The following is a 23,357-nucleotide window of genomic DNA, read 5'->3' as shown; positions in this document are numbered from 1 at the left end:
CAGTTACGTTAACCATTCACCCATGCAGTGCGTTCTCTTTGCGTTTGCATGTGCTTGTAAACAAACATAATGTGAAAATATGATACGTTAGTTATGTTTACCTACAACAATATGATCTGTTAGAAGATCAGTGCGAGGAAATAAACCCCACCATAATGCCTATTTTTAACTTTATGATAATTCAATGTTTGTCAATGGATATTTTTTTCAATAATGAAGTGATTTAAGCGATAAGAATTTGAAAAAAGGGTTTATGTTGAAACTCTTACAGATTCTTTAGCATACCTAGGAGAAATTATTGTTTGGCCCGATCGTTTTTTTCATATCACTGTACTTAATTTGCAATAAAGCATATTTCTTTTTCCAATCTTAAACGTTTACTCCAGGTTACTGAATATCATATGTTTTGGAATAAATAATTTGGGGTAGGTGACCATCATATGTTTTGGAATGAAAAATTAGGGGTAGGGGACCCTCTTTCTGTAATCAATTAAATGATGTACTGGTAATTGACCTGTATCTTTGGTTAATCCCAATTGCCGTCCCCATCCCCGTACTTAAAGATGATAAATTAGATTTACTATTGTTAATAATCGTCATACTATAAACAAATCAGAAATTCAATTCCAGAATTTGTGATTTATACATGTTTTTTTCAAGTGCGTTAAGTGTCTCGATACTAAAAATGTTGATGTACATTCGTAACGCACTTTGAAAAAAATTTTCAAAGTGGGTTAACTTGGTTCAAAATTTAACGCTCTTTGACAATTTATTTCAAAGTGCGTTGATTTGGTCCCATATTTAACGCACTTTGAACATTTTTTCAAAATGCGTTAATTTGGTTCCAAATTTAACGCACAACAAATTTTTGCGCGTATTTTCGTCAAAATGCGTTGTCACAATGCATTGATTATAGCCAAACTTAACCAAACTTATACGGTTATAACGTCTGAAAGATTCTCTCATCATCCCGGCATAAACTTCAGGAACCACGTGACCTTCTGAAAACCAAATGGGAAAACATACATGGACACCGGAAATCAGCATAATGATAGTACAAAGAACCGAAGCTTTTGGTTTTGATTACTTCGCTTAATTTGAAAAGAATATATTTCCTTAAAACCACGTGAGCACGAGGCGGAAGTTTAGTCTAGGATAACAGAACGATAAAGAATTTATCGAAGAGGGGTTCACTTGGTCGAAAAGCTTGTTGCAACATGGCATGAACCTCATCTATAATGGCAATTTTACGAGTACTCGTCTTAGTTGTGTCGATCGGGGTAAGTTTTGGAATCTCTGTTTGTTTTCGTATAAATCTATGCAAACATTTTTATACTACAAGTTTGCAAAAAGCACAATTTCTAACTATTTTTTATTTTTGAACATTTTAACAAACGATAAGAAAAAATATTGCATCAAGATGGTGGCATCGAACCCACAACCTAAAAAAGGCTAATTCTATACAGTTACCGAACGTCTTGTGCTCTAACCACAGAGCTATTTCAGTCACAACAAAGTTGGTTAGTTAAATGCTCTAGTATGCAACTTCAGCGCGGTATGTGGCAACGCACTTTAGAAAAATTACGCACTTTGAAATTTTTTTCAAAGTGCGTAAAATTTGGACAAAATCAACCCACTTTGAAAATTTTTTTCAAAGTGCGTTTAAATTTTGGACCAAGTTAACCCACTTTGAACAAATTTTTCAAAGTGCTTTATGAAGGTACATCAACATTTTTTAATATCGACACTCATAACGCACGGGTGTTAACCAAAGATACAGGTCAAATACCAGTGCATCATTTAATTGATTAGAAGATAAAGGTCCCTTGTCACTCGTTTTTCCTTCCAAAACATGACATTCAGCAACTTAGGGTAAACATTAAAGATCGGAAAAAGGAATATGCTCGGAATAAATACATTTTTATGATACCGAAAAAATGAGCTGGCCTAACAATAATTTCACCATTTTTCAAAGTGCTTTATGAAGGTACATCAACATTTTTTAATATCGACACTCATAACGCACGGGTGTTAACCAAAGATACAGGTCAAATACCAGTGCATCATTTAATTGATTAGAAGATAAAGGTCCCTTGTCACTCGTTTTTCCTTCCAAAACATGACATTCAGCAACTTAGGGTAAACATTAAAGATCGGAAAAAGGAATATGCTCGGAATAAATACATTTTTATGATACCGAAAAAATGAGCTGGCCTAACAATAATTTCACCATTGGTGTGTTAAAGAATCTATGTATTTTTTTTTCAAAGTGCGTTGACTTGGTCCCAAAATTAACGGACTTTGAAAATAACTTTCAAAGTGCGTAATTTTTAAAAAAGCGTTGTAACAGCGGTATGATAATCTGTCTGCACTTCTTGGTGTGTCATAGGACCGACGAATCCAAAAATAAGCATTCAATGCTAATATGTATAAAAAAATTCACACTGATGTGTATTTGTATGAACTATTGTGTATCGCCGATATATATATATATATATATATATATATATATATATATATATATATATATATATATATATATATATATATATATATATATATATATATATATATATGAATGTTTTTCAAAAGGACAATCAATTGGTTTTGTAATAATATACCCAAAACACGTGGAGACGTTTATATTTGAGCTCATGGCGCATGAATTAGCAAAGTGTATTCAATTAAACAAAAAAAATGTTTTTTTGGTTATTCATTTGAGATATGAAAGTAACGACATTGCAGAAAAAATACATAACCCGCTAACGCGGACGTGTCAATTTCAGTCCTGTCAATTTCTTGTCAGTGTCAGCTGCTGTAGATTTCGACCAATCGATTAACGGGGCGTGCTGTTTCTATAGAGCTATAAATTAACTACAAGTTTCCGTAAGAAATAGAGGAAATAATACTTGGTAGATGTAAATATAGAAAATTTAACGTCGCAGATTTCCAATGCAAACATAAGGGGAAATATACACTGAATGACTTGTAAATAAAGGAAATTGAACGTCGAAGATTCCCAATGGAATCGTACGGGAAGATATACACTGACTATAGATATACATCCATGACTGCAAACCCACTTATTCTGATAAAGTGTGCATGTTGTCTTAAATTGTAACTTTGGAAAGATTGCTCTCTGAATTTCATGGTCCTTTGTCGAAAACCACTGGCAATACATATCCTCTCCAATCTCACCGAGAGAGTCGTTGTGATACCGACTGTACCTAGTGTTTTGACCTAGAAACTGGCCAGATTCAAAACATATCATAGCAAAACTCTATACTTATGTTTGTCTGTCGGTATGAATGAATGAGGTGGTGGGTTTTTAAATGTAGGTATGAATTTGTTCATGTATATGTTAAACAGGAAATTGAATTAAAATTTATATATGACAAAAGTCAAGATTATTATTTAAAATTTAATTATACAAAAATATGTCAAAAATATTTCACTCTGTAAACTGGTAACACCATATTCTATAGATTATTTTATATTGCACAACTACTTCACTTTGTATTTTGGAGAGGGTTTACATAGGCTTTGCCTGTTACACAATCCATTTGATTACTCAATAAAATATGTTGAAATTAAAATTCATAACAGTTTACTATGTAATTTCATTTCTTTAAAAAAAGTAACACCAATGATGTAAACAATTCCAGGGGAATAACCCTGGCTAGTAATGTACCACAATATTGTGTTGAACAATTGATTACTTCGCTGATCTGACGACAATGGTATCATAAGCGATGCTCAGTTTGGGTTAAGCCAGGGTATAGTACCACAAATACCATTTTTGCACTTACGAGTTTAGTATCTTTGTATTTGAAAAAGAAATTATATTGTTGTTTTGTCGATTATAGAAAAGCGTTTGACAGTGTGAATACAAACAAGCTATTGTACAAACTTGCCACAAATGGAGTCACGGGAAAGTTGTTAAGTACATGTATAATTATTTACGCATATTTATTGCGAGTCAAAATCATGTGTCAGATACAAGTTACTTTTCGTCTACAACTGGACATATGCAAGGAGATGCTTTGTCGCCTTTTCTTTTTTCACTATATAGTAATGATTTTGAAATGGATTTTTTACAAAGTTGTTGTGAACCTGTTGACTTAAAAGACCTTTCGCTTTTTCCTTTTTATCTACGCTGATGACACCGAGTTAATAGCTAATTCACGAGAGAGTCTACAGAGTATGTTGAATCAACTGTATCAATTTAGTAAGGATTGGAATATTGGTGTGAACACAGATAAAACAAAAATAGTTGTTTTTCGACATGCGGGCAGAATGTTTAAAAATGATGTCTGGACTTATGACCAAAAGCGTGTTGGGGTTGTTAATTGTTTCAATTATTTAGAAATCAACCTTAATTTTAATGGGAATTTTAATGTTACACAGAAAACAATTGTAATGCAGGGTAGGAAATGTATGTTTGGTATTCAGAAAGTGTTAAATGAAAGTTAATTAAATATTAAGACTAAATTAAGCATTTTTGATACACATGTATCAAGCGTTCTTAACTATGGATCCTAGATATGGGGTTTTCATTCTGGTGACAAAAAGAACGAGTTCACCCACACTTTTGTAAAAGAATTTTGAAAGTTAAAAAATGTTCGTCAAAGGACATGTTTTCTTTCAGAGTTAGTCCGTCTACCTATGAGTATCATACGTAAATTGCGCATCCTTAAGTATTCATTTGGTTGAAATTGATTAAAACAGAAGATTGTATATTATGCAATATTTATGAAGAAATTGTTGTACAGTTGATACCAAATACATGGTGTTTTAATCTCAGAGAATTATTAGTATCTCTGGGTATGCATGAATTCTGGCTTTCACAGAATGTGGCTAACACTAATTATAATGTTTTCTTAGAAATTGTAAAGGAGAAGTTGTCTGATTTTTTTTATACAGGAAGGAGGCGCATTTTTCGAGTAATCCTCTAAATGTTTATTGTACAAGTGTCCTTTAAACAAAATATAAACTGTCATTACAGGTGCTTTTGATACAGCAAGGCCGTTATAACGGAACTGTCAGATCGATGCGTATCTGCAAATATTGTAGTTCAGGTGAAGTCGAGGATGAATTCCATTTTATACTTATCTGTCTTTTTTTATATGAATGGCTACGAGCATTGTATTTAAAAACATTATTACTGGACTCGCCCTTCAGTGTTAGTTCAACTCCTCGCCACTCATAATCGCAAACAATTGTGCCATCTCGCAATGTATCTGCGTGAGGAATGTCTGACAACTAGTACATCCAATTAATGTATTATCATCATTATTATTAACATAACTATTTGATTTATTGATGTATAGGGTCTCTCCTCCTATGAATGTACATGCATGAACAATATCTTTTTTTTTTTTAGAAAATTGTATAACGTTTATACTAGTAGTGACGTGTGCTTTTGCTTAGATAGAGTGTATGAATAATATAAATAATGATAACATAATAATTTAATAATAATATAATATTTAAACATATTATGTTTATAATTTGATAATATTCAATATTTATTTGTTTTATTTATCAACAATTACCCATTACAAACTGCTAGATTTATAAACTCTGCATATCAGATCAAGGAAAATAATATTCAAAAGTAAAGTGTTAAAATATTGTACATCAGAAAAGTAATTTATCAATGTCCAAAGGCTAATATAATATAAATCTGAAATCATGCATGTATAAAGTTATAATTGTATAAAGTCACTTATAGGTCCAAAGGGCCGGGTGCAAATTACAATTATCTGACATCTGAATTCTATATCCTGATTAGAAATATTTTGTTCGGTACAATGTCTATAATAACTAATTGAGAACATCTGTTTAACATGGTGAAAGTGTAGACGACTTTTATTTCAAACTCGACTATCTATCCAGCAACAGAAGTAAATTTATTAAGATGAAAACTTCCTTCCATGTTTGATGAAAAGCTTAGATTCTACAAATATATTCCATGTAAAACGTAGAAGTATAATTATACATTGTTGATCATTATCAGTTCTCGCTTCTCGTCGGACGGTGGCTGTTCTGATGTCATTAGTGTATTGGACGTAAAATAACCCCCAAGCACTGAACGACTATTATATCTTTATACCCGAAATATATTTCAAACTATTTATATTTTCTGCATTATCATCTTATTAAGAAAGTTTTAAGGAATTGATATCAATGACATCATGGGACCGCATCATACCCAAATTAACTGCTAAGAACGAACTCATTTTAAAGCTTTTTTTAACTATGTAGAATAGAGTTGTATAAAAAGCAATTTTATCATTTTTAGCTTACCTGAGCCAAAGGCTAAACTGAGCATCTCTGATCAAATTTTATCCCTTGTTTGTCGTCGTCATCGTCCTAAACTTTTCACATTTTCATTTTTTTCTCCAGTACCACTTTGCCAATCTCAACCAAACTTTGCACAAGTTTGTATTATTGATTGAACAAGGAATAAAAGTGTATTTAAATGAAGAACTATGCATTCTTAAAAAAAATGGTATTTTTTCAAAAATCTACTTTCGACAAACTTGAATCTGCGCTACAAAAGTTACAATTATTTGGCCACATGGTTTTTGGGAATAAGACTTTTAAAGATTTTTCTGTACATGTTCCTATGTAAAAATTTAATCTCAATTGTTTAACAACCCTATCCCAAATGAATTATCATTTAAACAAATTTAAATCTACACTACCTGAGCATTTGTTCATACAAGTTTCATCTTTCAATTGTTTTAATTTTTAGAGGAACACTTTTGATTTTTAAAAAAAATTACAATATTTCTTAATTATTTTGCCTTAAAAGATGACGTGCCCTCTCAATTTAACAAATCTGAATTCCCTTCACACAATAATGCCTTGTGCAGAGTATGGTTGACATTGGCCAAGTAGAATTGAAAAAAGTAAAAAAAAACAAGAGGCCCATGGGGCAACATCGCTCACCTGAGCAACAATGGGCGGTCAAAAGATATTGTGCCATTTGGTCCCTCGGTAGAAAAACAAAAAATAAATATTGTAAAGTATTCGAATTTTACACTTATTTTTGTATACATGTAATCTTTGACATTGTACCTTCATGAAATATTATTTTTTACCAGAATAAGAAAATTCTACGCAAGATATAAAACTAAACATTTGGTAGAGGTATACTGTTAAGTTGTTAACTTCCAAATCCCTATATTTTCGTTCTGCCCCCCCCCCCCTTTGTAAAGCGATCAAAATATATGAGAGCATATAGGTACATTTTTTTCATCAACTACTCAGTACTTACTAGTTATTATATTAAACAAAATTAGTAGTTATTGTTTTTTATTTTAAAAACCCTACATGTATAGATGTGAAGAAGAAAATTGTACCTCAATGTGCTCAATTCCTCAAATCAAAAACATTCAAAAATTTTATTTGTCTTCTCCATTATAATTAAATGACTGTTATTTACTTCGCGTACAAACCAGGATAATTTTCCGCTGTAGTATTCTTAGGAATAGCGATAATTAATTTATCCCCGCAACAGAAATGTGTCAGAAATATGGAAACTGTTTTAAAGATGTCGTTTTTATTTACTCGTGTCTGAAAAACTATCAAAATTGATGTAGATTTCACATTATTTATTGTATAAAGAGAGGGCCCCAGAGAGTAGATATATACAGAATACTAGTATCATTCTTTTATTTTGTTTGTACAAGTATTTAACATGCTCTAATTCATAGAGATTTTCTAATGTTCAACCAAAATTTCAGCGTCAATTGTAGAATTATAAGCAAGATACAGAGCTCACAGTTCGCCTAGGTTTGATTCATATTTTGTTCACATGAGTTTATTACATTCAACTTATGATTTTTAACTTGGTATTTCCTATTCAGCATTTAAAATGGAAAAAATGAATGGCCTAAGATTTTATATTCTTTTATTAACTCAAGACCAATTCACTGGTATTTGAGGTTCAAAATCAGTGTATACAAATGTACACAAACACAGTGAAGGATCACATGTACAGAAGGAGTAATAATGACGAAAAATGTTAAGTTTACAATACAATAAGATGTTAAAGTTGGTTTCTGAACGAACAGACTTTGAAAATTTTCTTAATAAATATTGACAAATTTTTTACTTTTTTAATCTTTAGTTTTTAAGATCTGTGTACAAACATAGAATTGTGAGCAAATCTCTGTACCTTGCTTATAATTTTAAGCTTAACACTCAAATATGGTTAGTAAATAGAAATTGAAAACAATTAAACACAAGAAACATTCACTATAACAAATAAAGAACACAATTTATTTTTTCGAAATGAATCATATATATACATGTATATACCTACATATTTCCGTCAGCAATGTCAAACTTTATTTAAACTGAATAAACTCGAGAAAATGCCGAGCATTGCAACAAAACCTATTGCATTAATCTACCATTACGCAAAAGATAATGCCGATCGAATTACCGATAGAATGAATTGTATTTCATTATTTTTTGATACATCAGATTTTGCTTAATTTGCGCAGGTAAACAGTTAACTGTTTGATTTACCAAAGTCTCTGTTTGATTAGATACGTAAAAATCACGAAATAATACAGACGATAGTTCCCAGGTTACAAGCAGAAATAATGAAAAAGAAACGAAAATCGGAACAAGCTAACACCAACGTCATGTGTGAAAACTGTCAACGCATTGAAATATTTAGCCTCAATTTACTTCACAAAATCGGCAACAATATATTTTGCATGTTTCAAAAATTTCCCTTCATACGCGAACTGTTGCACAACAAGCAAATTCATCATAGTCAGATCGACCCTTTTTCGTATAATGTCATGGCTGCTTTAAACAAAGAACCTCGTTTTAGAAGTATGGAATACGAGTCTAGGTAAAATGGGTATGCAAACCCGGGCCGTGGCAAAATAAAAGCCAAGGCAGATCGACAATCGTCAATTCCAAATACACATTATTTTGCAGCAATATTTACAGCGAATACAAATATACTACTCCATCGAATATCCTGAAATTTTAATGAGATTGGCAGATTAATAACTGCCAATCTTTGTTTTGCCCAGACCAAGTCTTGCCTACCCATTTTACCGGATGCCCGATTACCGGATGCCGAACCCGAAGCTATTAAACTGATTGAAACACGCATTTCCTTTATTATTATTTTCGTAATAACTCAGATTTGAAACAGAATTAGCACTTAATTTTTGCAATTTATATTTTCCTTCCAATAAGGACAATTTATGCTAAACTACGTTGAATTGGAATCAGTAGTTCTTGAGAAGAAGATTTTTAAAAATGCACCCCCCTTTTTCTACAGTTTCAAGGTTTTCTCCGCTTTGAATACAGATCGGACTTTTATTTTTACAATTTATATTCGCCCTCACATAAGGATTTTTGTGCCAAATTTGGTTGAAATTGGATAAGCGGTTTTAGAGAAGAAGTTCAAAATGTAAAAAGTTTACAGATGGACAGACAGACGGACAGACAGACAGACAGACGGACGACGGACAAAATGTGATCAGAATAGCTCACTTGAGCTTTCAGCTCAGGTGAGCTAAAAAGGTTACGGATAGTCAGACATTGTACGACATTTTAACAATAAACATTAATACAGTGTATAAATCAAAATGCTATTTTTGCAAATTTTAATATTTATTACAAAAAATCTTTAAAAAATAAAATGTTGGTTGAGCCTCCCGAATCAATTAAATTTTAACTATGAGAATGCGAGCAAATGTGTCTATTTTACTCTATCCTTATAAAAAGAGGAGACAGAAAGGCAGATTCCAGATGGCTATTAAAGAGCTCCAGTTTCCCGCATCCCTAGTTTACACCCCCGAGCACTGAGCGACAACATGCCCAACCTTATATTAAGGAGAAACCTGAAATACTAATAAATAAATGTCAATCATCCAAAAATAAAGATGGGGACCTAAAATGTTCATTTGGGGTTTTTATTGTGTGACCCATGTCACATGCCGATTTCTTTTTGAATATAGGACTCCAGACAGAAATGATAATTTTCCGGAAATATTTGCTAAAATTTGGCATGGAAATTGATTATTTGAAAATATGTATATAAACAAATTGGGTACATTCTCATCAAACTCTGTCCTTTTGAAAGAGTTAAACTCTCTTCTTGAAAAATAAAATCAAGGAGAAGCCCCTTTTTGATTTTTTACATCGGAATACAGACTCGGGTCCATGATTATTAATATTGCTTATCATCGGCTTTTTAAACCTACACAAACAGAAAATACTGCTCATGCACCACGTTATTTTTTCAACAAGAGAATCGATGCCGTTAATATAAGTAATATTCTTGATCACAAAAACGTGCAGTCCTGCATTCCGCCATATTTCAAGATAAAGTCAACCCCTTGTATTTTCTACAATTATACTTCAATCATTGCTTTCAAACTCTTCAATTACAAACTAACTGTACAAGAATTAATATCAAACATCTGCAAGATAATCTTCCAACGTGTTTATGTTCTTCTTCACCCTACAACTATAGTCCTGCCGGGCACGTTATTACTGGTGATGTTAATTTAGTTGAAACGAAGACCTAAGATCACTTTTTATAGAAAGGACCAAAATTAAGGGATTTAGGGGATCTGCACCATGGTCATTTGTTTTTTTATATTTATATTTCTGATCCAGAGCGGGCAAGCTCATTACTGGACCTGATTTTCTCCTGCGACATTGACAATTATTCGCTATCTGTAAAATGTATTAAAACCAATTTTTCTAATATGTCAGTTAGTATACATTGCACGAGAAATAATTGGTGCATTCCAAAGCCCAGAGTGATCATTCGAGATTCGAAATACAAAATTCGGAAAACAAAATTCTAAATACGCGATTCGATATACATTCAACATTCTAACTGTACTCTCAATGTTCTTTAAAATATGGAAAAACATTCTACCTTATTATTTTTTTAAAAATGTTTTAGACCTTAAATGAATGTGTTAAACGTTATATACTGTTAATTTATGCCTAAAATGACTAAGACGATAGACAATCAGCTTGAAGAAGAATTTTTATTGGTATTTTGAACCTATATAAACAAAAACAGGGCGCGAGCCTTGTTTACATAACAAAAAATCGTGAGCTTTGTAAATAATAATAACAGAAAAATAGATTTCGACCAAAATCGCGACCATGTCCCATTAAAGATAGATACATAATTTATAGCTTTATTAGATTAGTTCACAGAAGAAACAGCCAATTCTTCCTTGTATGGAAGTTCACACTTCACTATATATAGAAGTCCGACATCAGCTCAGCCAGTCATGTCTGTACCCCTAAAGCAGCTAATGTTTCGAATGTGCTAAGTATAATCCACGCTTAGTTAGCTTTTAATGTGCAAATGAGATACCTTTCAACAATGTCAACATTATTTGGTATTGGTATTGAAGTAAAGGTTGTCAAATAAATATTTCAACATTGATTAGCAATGCATCTGAAAGATATTTAAAAAAGTCAAAGGAATGCATATATTATATAAACGATATCAAATTGATTTAAATATAAATATAATATATCATAATTCAGTTTTGTCAGTATGTAGCCGTATGCATTTAAGAATATTAATCTGATTTCTTATTAAAAAGGAGAGATAACTCACTGAGGTCTTGGTAAAAACACACCCATAGTTATATACATGCATTTCCAAAAGAGGGGTCTATAATGGTTATGATTGTATTCGCATAGAAAAATCAAATAATATTTAATATAAAGTTTAATGCATAACCTCATTTTCTTTAAACCATGGTTCAACTAAGTTTGATCTACAATATACTGTAAACAGGTAAATATTCGCTCCCGATTATTTTCGCTTCTTTCGCTCTCGTTGTTAGTGGGCGAATTGAAGTCTGTGCTATTTAAAAACAATTTCTAAAAAAAAATGTCTTAACTATATAGAGTTTCCTTCTTCAGAATTTAAGACCGAGCGAATTCGTTTGCAAATACAGAAGGGCAAAAAATACACCATGGGGCGAAAATAACCCTGTAAACAATACATGAATGATGAATGTAAATGACTAAATGTGATTTTTTTTCACAGAAAAAAACACCCACACCAACAAGGAAGCAATTTAATGACTATGTAGACAGTTTTGGTTGAAAATTACTGTTTTCCTGTTAAAACGTTTTATTGATATGCATATATTCTAAAGGTTTGTTATCAGAGCACATTTTTGTACTGTATATTCAATAGGGGCGGAGTTTGAATGGGGGGGGGGGGGCGGAGTCCATGCATTTGAAACGCAGACATAATAAAGTGAAAAAGTCTAAAAAAAACTCTCAAGAAATATTGCTTACAATATATATTAAAAGTAAAATTCCCATGTATTTGGTAAAAATGGTTGCAATCGAAATTAACAGACTTGAGAAGTTATATTGATTATCGTTTACTATGCATTGTGTTGGTGGATACAAATCTGTGTGTTATGCATGCTTATAATAAGATTTAATGGGGAAAACTCGAGAATGCATATGCTATTTAGCTCTACTTATTTTCAAAATAAATTCTTTGTGATAAAACATTTAAGATTGTTTTTTAAATGAATTGTGCGTTTATAAATTTGATAAGATCTTTTTCTTTCAAAATCATTGGCGTGTGTAAAATGCACCAAAACTCCATATAGGGACCTTCACGAGTAATTGTGTTAGTTATAAGGGGATTAAAAATGTTAATATGATATTGTGTCTATGCCAACTGTTTTCTTTTTTGCTATTTGTTATCGCATCTGGATAGAAATATTTGGATCATGCATTAAATACATGCATCTGAGTTGCATCCATTATTTACATTGTGAAAAAAAATATATGTTCAGAAAATGTTTAAAATTCGCTTTAATAAATTCCCATCAACGGCAATACTCTATAATGTAACGAATTCTTTGGAAACTTCTGATTCTGTACAGAACAAATTAAGTACCAGAATACACCTACTCATGCGCAGGCGAATTAAGCATCTCTACTGAAGTTTATTATAAATATCAACCTCAGGACATTTATGATTTCCTTGTTATATGTGCATATGAAATCATTTACTGTATACGCATGTGTTGTTTTCTAATGTACTCATTCTAGATTTTTATGATCATCAAAGAAACAATGTAAACAATATCAAAATTGGATTTCAGAACAGAAAAGCTCAGCTATTTGTTGTATATCACAGGGTTTAAAAAGATACAAAAGAGCCAATGTATGCAATTCAGCAATCTAACATGTTAACATGAAAAAAGTTATTGTATTCTTCTATCAGATTGGACGAACTATTCCCTATTGAAAATGCAGGGAAACAGAAAAAAAACTTCCTGCTTTTAGATAATTTCTCCTCTATATTGATGTAGATCAAGTTTATTTGATTACATAGAAACCAACATATTGTAAGGGGTGGTGGGTGGGGGTGGGGGTAACTCTTTATTTGAAAAAATCAATATCATTGGAGAGATATATTTCCATTGATGACGTGTCAACTGATGTGGTAATACGCCATTCAGAAAAGATTCAGTTAAACATAGTTAACCCATGAACCCACATTCTGATAATTGAACATGCTCTCTATTTGAGATAAAGCTGAAATGCTGATATTTGATTGTAAACAGCCACGTAGCATCGTTTTTGAAAGTGGGGGGGGGGGCAGACTCATCCAAAAAATCTTGACAAGCACAAAAAAGGGAAATTGAAAGTTTCCCAAAATCTGGCGTAGTATATAACTTCAATTTCACTCCTCATTTCCTTATTTTCGTATCAATTTTTTACATACTCCCAAAAAAGTGTGTGGGGGGGGGGGGGGGGGGGGAGGGGGCAACTCCATGATAATTCTATTTTTTATATGTAGATTTCAAAAAAATTGTTACTGCGAGAAAAAGTGGGGGGGGGGGGGGCAGCCCCCCCCCCGCCCCCCTGATGCTACGTGCCTGGTAAAGAAGGATATGCCCGTAATTATTAAAAATCAAACACAACACTGTATTTGTTTTAAAACTAATTGGACATTATAAATATATACTCATAGTAAATTCCTATACAGAAATTTAAAAGCTGACCAGAACGCAACTTAGCTTGCATTGAAAAAGTCACGAATCATTTATTTTCATCATTTGAACTGTTTCTAGTGTATGCATTATATTCCCTTTTTTAAATTTCAGAGTATTCCCAGCGGGTACACCCAAAACGTAACAGATGGTAAGATTTAACATTGTCATAAACACCTTTATCCAGTACACTGCTATACTAGTTGTACTCAACATCGTGAACTACTTCTATAGAATGAATCAAAAACCTGCAATATTAATCGAATCGTTCACGTTTGTTTACATAATGGTGACTGAAGCTTATGTTGTATGGAAGAATGACTAGTACTGATAACGTTATAACTTTCCTAAGTATTAATTCATTTACAGTTTGAAAAGTTTAATGTTTAAATTGAAATTATTTTTGTCAAATGTTGATCTTGCAGCTATAGTGTGAAATATAATTTGAAGCATTGCTAATGATTAAAATGAAAATTCTCACCGCTCACTCAAAATGATGTTTGTCAGTGTAAGGATAAATTCGTGCTGGTAAACGATACTATTTGTCGAACAGGTAATTCACATTTATTTACTAGACTGGTCACCGGGGACAAGTTCATACTGCGATAACTTATATTACTGTCCTTTTCGTTGGTATTTGTGGTAAGGAGACAGTATTTTTTGTTATCTTAAATACCTTACTGAGTTATTACCAAAGTGTAACCAATATTTAATAGCGAGTTGTCGAGTTCGTAGCTAGGTACAGAGCATACATATCAGTATAAACAAAGGTCCACATTGTCTTAATTTGGTTTGCTTTTTTTTAGTCTGGCAACAAAAATAGTTTGAATTGAATTGTTCATACTATAATGGTACATGTATTTCGAAGAGTTCTATAGACATTGTTACACTTATTTTGTTATAAAAATGATATCTTTCATTTAGCAATCTACATTATGAGATGTGTATTTCACTGATAGGATACCTTCTGACATTTATATTTTGATTTGGTATAAGAAACATAGTTTTCAGCATTGTATACAATGAAATTGGAAAAAACTAAAAAAAATTATCTAAAATTGTTACCATTACCATTTAAAGGGACTTGGTCACCAGCTGGGTTGAACATTGTTCGATCCCCCTTTTTAAGTTATGCTTAAAAAGGTACTGTATACAGGGTTATTTTCGCCCCATGTTATTTTCACCTTTCTACACATTTTTGAAAGACCGTTAGAAATACCCAAATGAGCATGCATGTGTAAACTCTAATAAAAAACTAAAAACATTGAAACGTTTAGGCTTAAATTATGACCATTATGATCGTCACTTAAATTGTTTTTAAGTGTACAATCGTAAGTCTACTGTACAAATTTTAAGTCATTATGTTGAAATCGTTGCGAAAATCATGACTATAAAATAAATGAATTAAATTCATATAAATAAAAATCTAATAATTCCAAATTGTTTGCACACAATTACATACACTCTCAGAGAGAGAGAGAGAGAGAGAGAGAGAGAGAGAGAGAGAGAGAGAGAGAGAGAGAGAGAGAGAGATAACTTGTGTGTTGATTATATTACTTAAATTAAAGTTTCATCTCTGAACTATATTATTTCTCTTTAGGTTTCTATAGTTGGTCATTTGAGCGGGATTTTATCTCAGGACTCCACGTGCTTCGGCTGTCGGTCAGATTAAGTATAACAGTACAGATCACGCCATGTGTCGGGTGCTACTTGGCTCCTCCTATATGGCTAAAAGAAAATTATCGAATGAAAACCTTTTTGTTTTAATAGTTTTCTCAAATCCCTATTAAAAAGAGTGTTCCTATTTGAAATTATTTAACAATAATTTCCTCCCGCCTTCATGATAACATAACTCATGTACTGGCGATCAGAGTCTTTTCCCCTCGCTGTCGTATTATTTTTGTTAAGCCCCTTTCACAATTGGCGCACGACCACTTTACACCACTTTGCGATCGAAATTTTTGAGCTTCGCGCGAGCTCTCGCATACGTTGCACGAGCCTTCGCTTACGTTGCACGAGCTCTCGCATTCGTTGCATACGTTTTACTGGTCGCATCAAGTCTCCTCTGAATAGTGGACATGCACACTATTCAGACGCAACCGAACGCGATCAATATTATCGCAATGCAACGCACGAACATTAGTACGAACGTTTTACAACGTTTCGAGTACTCGCAAGAGTGATGCACGATTTTTAAAGGTCGTAAGATGAATCGCACTTGTTAATGCGCGTATTGTGCGACCATGAGACTGTTGCTCAACATGTCTCATGTTATTTTGCAACGTTGTACTATCATTGCACGACTTATCAGTGTAATATGCCTTGCTTTGCCACTTGTATATATACCATGTATAAGCATCTCTGTTTCAGACCACAATTCAACAATATACATTCATTGCATGATGGTAAGGGAAATATGAAGATTTATTTCTCTAATAAAACTTATATTTCCCCAGGGCATCGCCCGAGGGAAATTTGTTTTTCTGGGGGAATAAATCTTCATATTCCCTGAACATTAATGCAATAAACGAACAATATATGATTATACAAAAGACGTTGATTTCTAAAAATTGTTTGATTGTTTGATTTCCTCTGTTACTGTCTCACTTTCCTTTCATAATTTCGAATCATAGATAGTAAAGTTGGTTTTGTGATATATAAAAAATCATAATGATTAAATAGTTTTGATTTATTCATACTTGTCTACATCATATGCTCATATAAGCTTTTTTCATTCCTATGAAATCACCCTGCCACGTGACTTTCTAAATCAATCAAAGATAATAGAATAATCATATTGTGGTGTAAATAAAATGCTGCTGCATCTCTGTTTCTTCTTGAGCGGCTTTCAACTATGTCTACTGAAGAGCGTCGGAAATGGGCGGTATATATACCCCCTCTGACTCGCACGAGCATTCGCACCATGGAACGCATCATCGCACGTCCAATCGCATTGGCGCACGTTCAATCGTCCGATCATCTGGTCTCTCGCGCGATCCTATCGCATAAACTTTCAACAGTCGCTTTCATTATAAAACAGTCGCATATAGACGCAAGATATATCGCAAGATTTAATGCGTTTACGTCGCACAACGCTCGCTTAGATCGTGCGAATTTTGTATGAATATTTTTTTCAAATGCGATTATTTCGGCAACAGATTACGATTCATATCTAATTTTTTCGGTCGCACGAATATTCAGTCGCTTCTGCTCGTGTGCCAATTGTGAAAGGGGCTTTACTAGATAAATTCATAATATATTTAACACTTAAAACATTCATTTGTTGATTACCGGATATTTTTCCGTGACCTGTTTTCTACAAGTCTGTGTGTAAAAAGGTAATTGAAATATAAACAGGTTTGTCAGCATCTGTAAATCGTCAGCTAAATCGCATGCATACAGTGAAGAGCGGACACTTGTTCAACAGAATGATAAATATCGCCATTAAATGCTATTGACTTGGTATATCCAGTTGCGTACATATCGTAAGAAATATGCTACATGTACATGTATAGTTTAACGGAAAAACAAAAACTAATAGTCATATTTTGACTATACACGCGATCTTAGTTTAGATAAGAGAAGCGGTGACGGGTTACATGTAGGTATTATCTGTGTATACGCACAAGTGCAGAAAATCGTAGAATCAATATTTAAATGAATAAAAATTCGGGTCATTACTCAAAAAACTATATAACACTTGATTTCAAGATTTCTTATCTGAAATTCATTTTTTATCTTATCATTAACTGCGTGTAATTTTACTTCGTCTATTCACTAAGGGAATTTGATCGGCAATAGTACTATGTACAGTAGTACGCAATAAAGAATAATGAATTATGAATAAAGAAAAAGAAAGATGCTTGTAAAAATAACAACTAGCCGAGAATCAAGACAACGATTAAGGAAAATTAAGAAATATCGGAATAAAGTCGGGGCAATTTAAATGGATTAGAAATATTTCATGACTTCAATTCAAGTACATGTATAGAAATAAAAACTTAAGATGCTTAAAATTATCGACAGCTCGCTGAATTACAATGTAACAAAAATATATCGGATTAAAGTCAAACAGTTCTTTTAATCTATCTTAATGATTACATTTATCTAAAATTAAATACTAATAATAACAGACTAATCAAAATAAAAATTACCCCGCTTCCCGGTTGTCACTGACTACAGGTTTCACGAAACGTATTAAAAACAGGGGAACGGATGGAAGTTCTGATTTTAAATAGATTGAAATACATTTGTAAAATATCATATAAATAAACCAAAAATTTCATTATCATTTGTCATCTTTACCACATTGCTGAAGTAGATCAGGTAAAACTAAACGAAATTATATAAAAAAAAATCAAAGCGTTCAGGCCACGCCTTCCTCATAAATAAAGCGTGCAAACCGTTCACAAAGCGTGCAGCTGTTTTCAGCAAAGCGTACCGTGCAAGAAGCGAACCGTTCCGTTAACAAAACGTACCGTACCGTTCACAAAGCGAACCGTACCGTTCACAAAACGAACCGTACCGTTCAAAAAGCGAACCGTACCGTTCAAAAAGCGTAACGAACCGAACCGTTCAACTGGTGTAGTAGCACGTTTCAGGGTCTGTACATCAGTGATACAACAATACGCGCCCTTAAAAGAAGCCGCTAAGAAAACCAAATTTAATCACCACAGTGAACAAATTGAAACTATATGTGATGAACCAATCTTCATGATGTTTGAACGTTTATAGACATTTAGTTTTCCAGTACGTTCAATTAAAAATACATGTATTGGGAATAACTGTCATCTACCCAATCTTTCTCTGTGAATCTAGGGGATTGCAAATTATCCATTCTCTAATGGAATGAAAGATTATATGAAGCATATTTACGTATTCACTACAATAAAATAAATGAATAGAAAGAAAGCCCCCTTTTGAGAATTTTAATTGTATTTGCCTGTGATACGTTCATAATTCACTATTTCGTAATGTGAAATAATTTTCATTCGTTGGGGCCAATGTTCGTTGTTGCCAAAAATGTTCCTGGTTCGTTGGAATGTTATTTCGTTTGTAGCAAGTTCAGGATATTTTTTTTGTATAAATATTAAACAAATACTTGTATATATATTTTTGAGGATGTAAATTTGTGGGCAAGGGTTACCCACGAAAGCCACAAACATTGTTATCCCCACGAACAATGATTATTCCACAGTATTCTAATCATATTTTTGTGACACTAACTGACTGCTTTTAATTCATTAAGACATCAAAAAGAGAAATTTTACGTTTTTATGGCACTATTTGTAGGAGAAGATGAGGGAAACTGATTCTCTTGATTGCAAACAAAAATTACATGTATAAACAGAACGCCTTTCTCCACTTTCAGTTGATGAATTCAAAGCTATAGTCAGGTTAAAAAACGTCATTGATAATTCAATCCTGGTGGATTGGACGACGCTAGACATCAGCGGTGTTGACGTCTGTTACGAGATCGTGTTCAACACTTTGACGTTATACAATATAAGTTCCCCACCCCAACTCATCACAAACTTGTCGAACGGAGAGGTTCAGGCTGTACAGGTTACATCGATCGCCAAGAGACGAGACGACAGGATAGAAATAGTGATGTCTGATGTATTTTTCATAAGAACTGGTGAGTAGTAGAATGTACCAAGATGATTGACCCCTTTCCCGGAAATTACGGTACTGCTCTTTGCATTGCAAACGGACATAATTTGGTAAAATATGACATATAACGGCAATTGTCTTATTAAAGTCTTTTAACCTCCTTTAAATTAACTTGGCCAATTCTATTTATTTGTCCTGCAGAAAAGCAGTGTTAACGTGATTCTGAAAGGAATATTCTCTCTTTATATAAGAATGATGAGAGAAATTCCAATTTCACACAAAAATGGAAGTAATAGCATAAACAGAAGATTACTTGGCTTATTCAAGTTTATCTTTAAATCATTATAAGCATAAACGATAAGGAAAATATATAAATATATTTAGACTGTGTCTCCGTCCCTTTAAAAGATATCACACATACTTAACACTTAGGTCTGATCATAAGCTGGTGCTTCCAATTTCATGATGATGTATATTTGACTTAGTAAGGGACTGAACCCTAACTTATTTTGCGCCATTTTCTGGGTTTTTTCAGCCCCACTGACGCCTTTCTTCAAGGACTCTGAATATTATGAAGCACCAAACGTAACGATAATGTGGATGCCTAGAAACCCGGATGTTGATTTATATTACATATATCTAAAGGGTCATGGTACAATGTCCGTACCTAATTCAACAAATGAAACATCTCTTTCATTAACTGGTCTAAAACCAGGCACAAATTACATGTTTACCGTGATTCAACAAACAAACGGACCATTTGCAAGTAACAGTTCAGAAGCAACCCTAAATATTCGAACAAGATCGACGGGTGTGTGTTTGACTATTCTACTTTAACAATACGATCATCATGTGATATATATTAAAAATGTTTTTTTAGTTAAGGTTTAACATTAAATTAAGTATAAAATAAGTATTTTATTACTGGTTTTTAGATCATTTGCTATTCCTATATATGTAATACTGATAACGATAAGAGCTTGATTCGGTTGGACAATTTAGAATGATATAAAAAATGAGCTTGTCTAAACTTTATGGTAATGAAGACAGTTGTCTTCATTAAACCTTTAAAACTGCAAATTGAAGAAATCATTTATTTAACAAAGAAAAGTCAAATTTGCATATTGCAGAACCTGGTCCGCCAACGGCTGTTGAGTTGGTTGACGTTGGACAGAGAAACATCTCAATAAATGTGACAGACACGGACACGCCTAATGGTGACATCATAGGGTACCGTTTTCATATCATGTACAAGTTGTATCCCGACAAAATGGGGTACAGTGTGAAAGTAAAACTCTTAAACAAAATGAACTCCAACATCTATGTCCTTGAGAGACATATTTATCCAGGTACATACTTTAATATTCTTCTTTAATCTTCTACAGTCTAGTTTGGACTGGAAATGTGCACCCATCTATTAGGCGCGTTTTTTTAACACATTGTATGTGGTTGCGTTTGTAAAAAAAACCCAGTGAAAATAATTTTGTTTATATCATGATTCTTTCCATTTGAGAAATTCCAAAATTTTGAAACAAAGTTATTGCAACTTGTAAGTTATAATGAAAGGCACACTTACATGCATTAAAGGTGACATGGATACTACAGTGAAATACTTTTAATGTGTATATTCTAACGCATTGTTTCCCAACCCTATTTAGTGACCAAACAACTGTCCTGCATGATCAGAATCGTCTTTTTCCGAAAAGGCATCATATATTATACATTTTGACTCACCTCTTTGTTTCTGTGATTAACGTTAGGAAAGCTACCATAATTTTGTCATGTAAATCATATAGCCCTTCGAAAGATAATCGATCTAATTATTTGTCAAATATAGGGCAAATTAATGTTTTGTATCATTATTATTTACAAGCTTTGTAAAATGTTGTGTGTGTTGATACATGTATATAGCCACTTTCAATGATCAGAATTCAGTCGATTCTTCTATTAATATAATTACGCTGAGTTAATAATAAAAAAAATTGCAATTATTTTTAGTTAGTTGGATTTAATGTAAGAAGCTATTGAAAATTGTTTTTTTTTTCCAGATACTTTTACGTTTTATTTGTAGGGACCCGTTACAAGATAGCAGTTTTCACTGTCAATGACGCTTTCAACAGCTCGTTGAATGTAACTCTACAAGATATAACAACATTGCCTGACAGTAAAAAAAATCACACTATTCAAATAATTAATCATTCAAATGCAAAATTCGTATTTATCGTTTTTACCGTATATGTACAGTTGTACATCAATATTTTGTTTGTTGCATGTGACCCTAAATATTGTAGGTTTATGTATAAATCAAATATATACAAGTATTATCGACACATCCCCACAAAAAAGCAAAATAAAGCAAAATGGATTTATTAAAAATTACAAAGCAGTTTGTATTTCCTTTTCATTACGATATGACAATCGACATTTTTGTTCTCCTAACAGCACCAGGTCAAGTGGACGTGCATACGCCATCATACATCTACCAAAAAACTTCATTAGCTGTTATAATATGGCGCCGACCTTCACATCCAAATGGAAACATGAAAGCCTACAGAGCTGTGCTAGAAAGTGGTCCAGATATTACGAATTGTCGAATTTACTATTTATGTTTTGATGTCTGCAATAATGTAAGTAAACGTAATTGTTACCGTTTAGAAATACCCCTTCTCTTCTGATTTTTAAACAATGACGTTTACATGACAATCATTAGGATCAATAGCGAACAAGCAATAATAACAATTTTAATGAAACTTTAACCTGAAGTTGTTCTCGAGCCTTGATTACAAATTAAATTCTGATGACTATATGAAGAATAAATTGATCTTTATGTCTTATGTAATAGTTATATAAAAAGATAAGACTATTATTCTTAAATTGCATCGTTGCAGACAATTTTGGGTCCTCCAAATGACACTTGCACGATAAGCAATGACACCACTCTTATGGAACACCAAAAGATCATGTCTCTACTTGTGGATAATCTTAGACAAGGCACCACCTATACATTGAGTGTAGTGGGATACAATGAAGCAGGAGAAGGAAAGAATCCGCGGCTTATCTCCCTAACCACAAAACGCATAAGTAAGTTTAAATATCATAATAGAATCCTAAGATTCTGCCATCATTCATTTATTTTATAATATTAAAAACAATGAACGTAAAGATTGTTTTCATGGAAGCAGACATACTTAAATAACTAGATACGATCTCGTTACGAGTAACGAGTAGGTCTTCCGTTCAATTTTTAAGCGATACGAAAAAATAGAATATCAATAAAATTTCAGAATTTCCCATCGACCCCTTCCTTTCAGATAATGCATACGATTGTCAATATCCCTAAAAATGCTTAACAAAGTGTTTTGCTTTTTAAGATGCAGCACATTAAAGATTTAAGATCTAAGTCCTCTAATATTCCTAATACGTCATCAATGGGTGTGCCAATGATTTTTACAAACTGATATTGTTACGATCAACAACTTTGCTTCTATAATGCAATACAAAATCTTGATCGTTTTTAAGGTATTTATAAGAGACTTTACGAGTCTCTTGACCCCTAATTTAAGGAGCCAGCCCCTTTTTCTTAAGTTTATTCAAAAGGTCTTACGAAAACTAACATTGTTGTTATTACACCCATCTAAAGTTGTTGTTCCTTTTTGTGATACAAATGATTGAATATTTCAGGGGCCAGCCATA

General features: G+C 32.7%; 2 protein-coding genes across 2 annotated transcripts in view; one reads left to right on the top strand and one right to left on the bottom strand.

The window, feature by feature from the left end:
• LOC105332964 (serine-threonine kinase receptor-associated protein) overlaps positions 1–23,357 on the bottom strand; it is a 182,838-nt gene that overhangs the window by 68,873 nt on the left and 90,608 nt on the right. The gene's annotated exons all lie outside the window — the stretch shown is intronic.
• LOC105342846 (phosphatidylinositol phosphatase PTPRQ-like) lies at positions 13,953–22,819 on the top strand. Its single transcript, XM_066071444.1, has 8 exons — positions 13,953–13,958; positions 14,166–14,202; positions 19,423–19,689; positions 20,200–20,475; positions 20,795–21,013; positions 21,736–21,828; positions 22,107–22,291; positions 22,553–22,819. The coding sequence occupies exons 1-8, from the start codon at positions 13,953–13,955 to the stop codon at positions 22,802–22,804; spliced, it is 1,335 nt and encodes a 444-aa protein (XP_065927516.1). The 3' UTR covers positions 22,805–22,819.

The sequence above is a fragment of the Magallana gigas genome, chromosome 9 (genome assembly GCF_963853765.1).
Source record: "Magallana gigas chromosome 9, xbMagGiga1.1, whole genome shotgun sequence".
NCBI lineage: Eukaryota > Metazoa > Mollusca > Bivalvia > Ostreida > Ostreidae > Magallana > Magallana gigas.
Note: the sequence above shows the minus strand (reverse complement) of the source record. Positions and strands in the feature narration are given on the sequence as shown.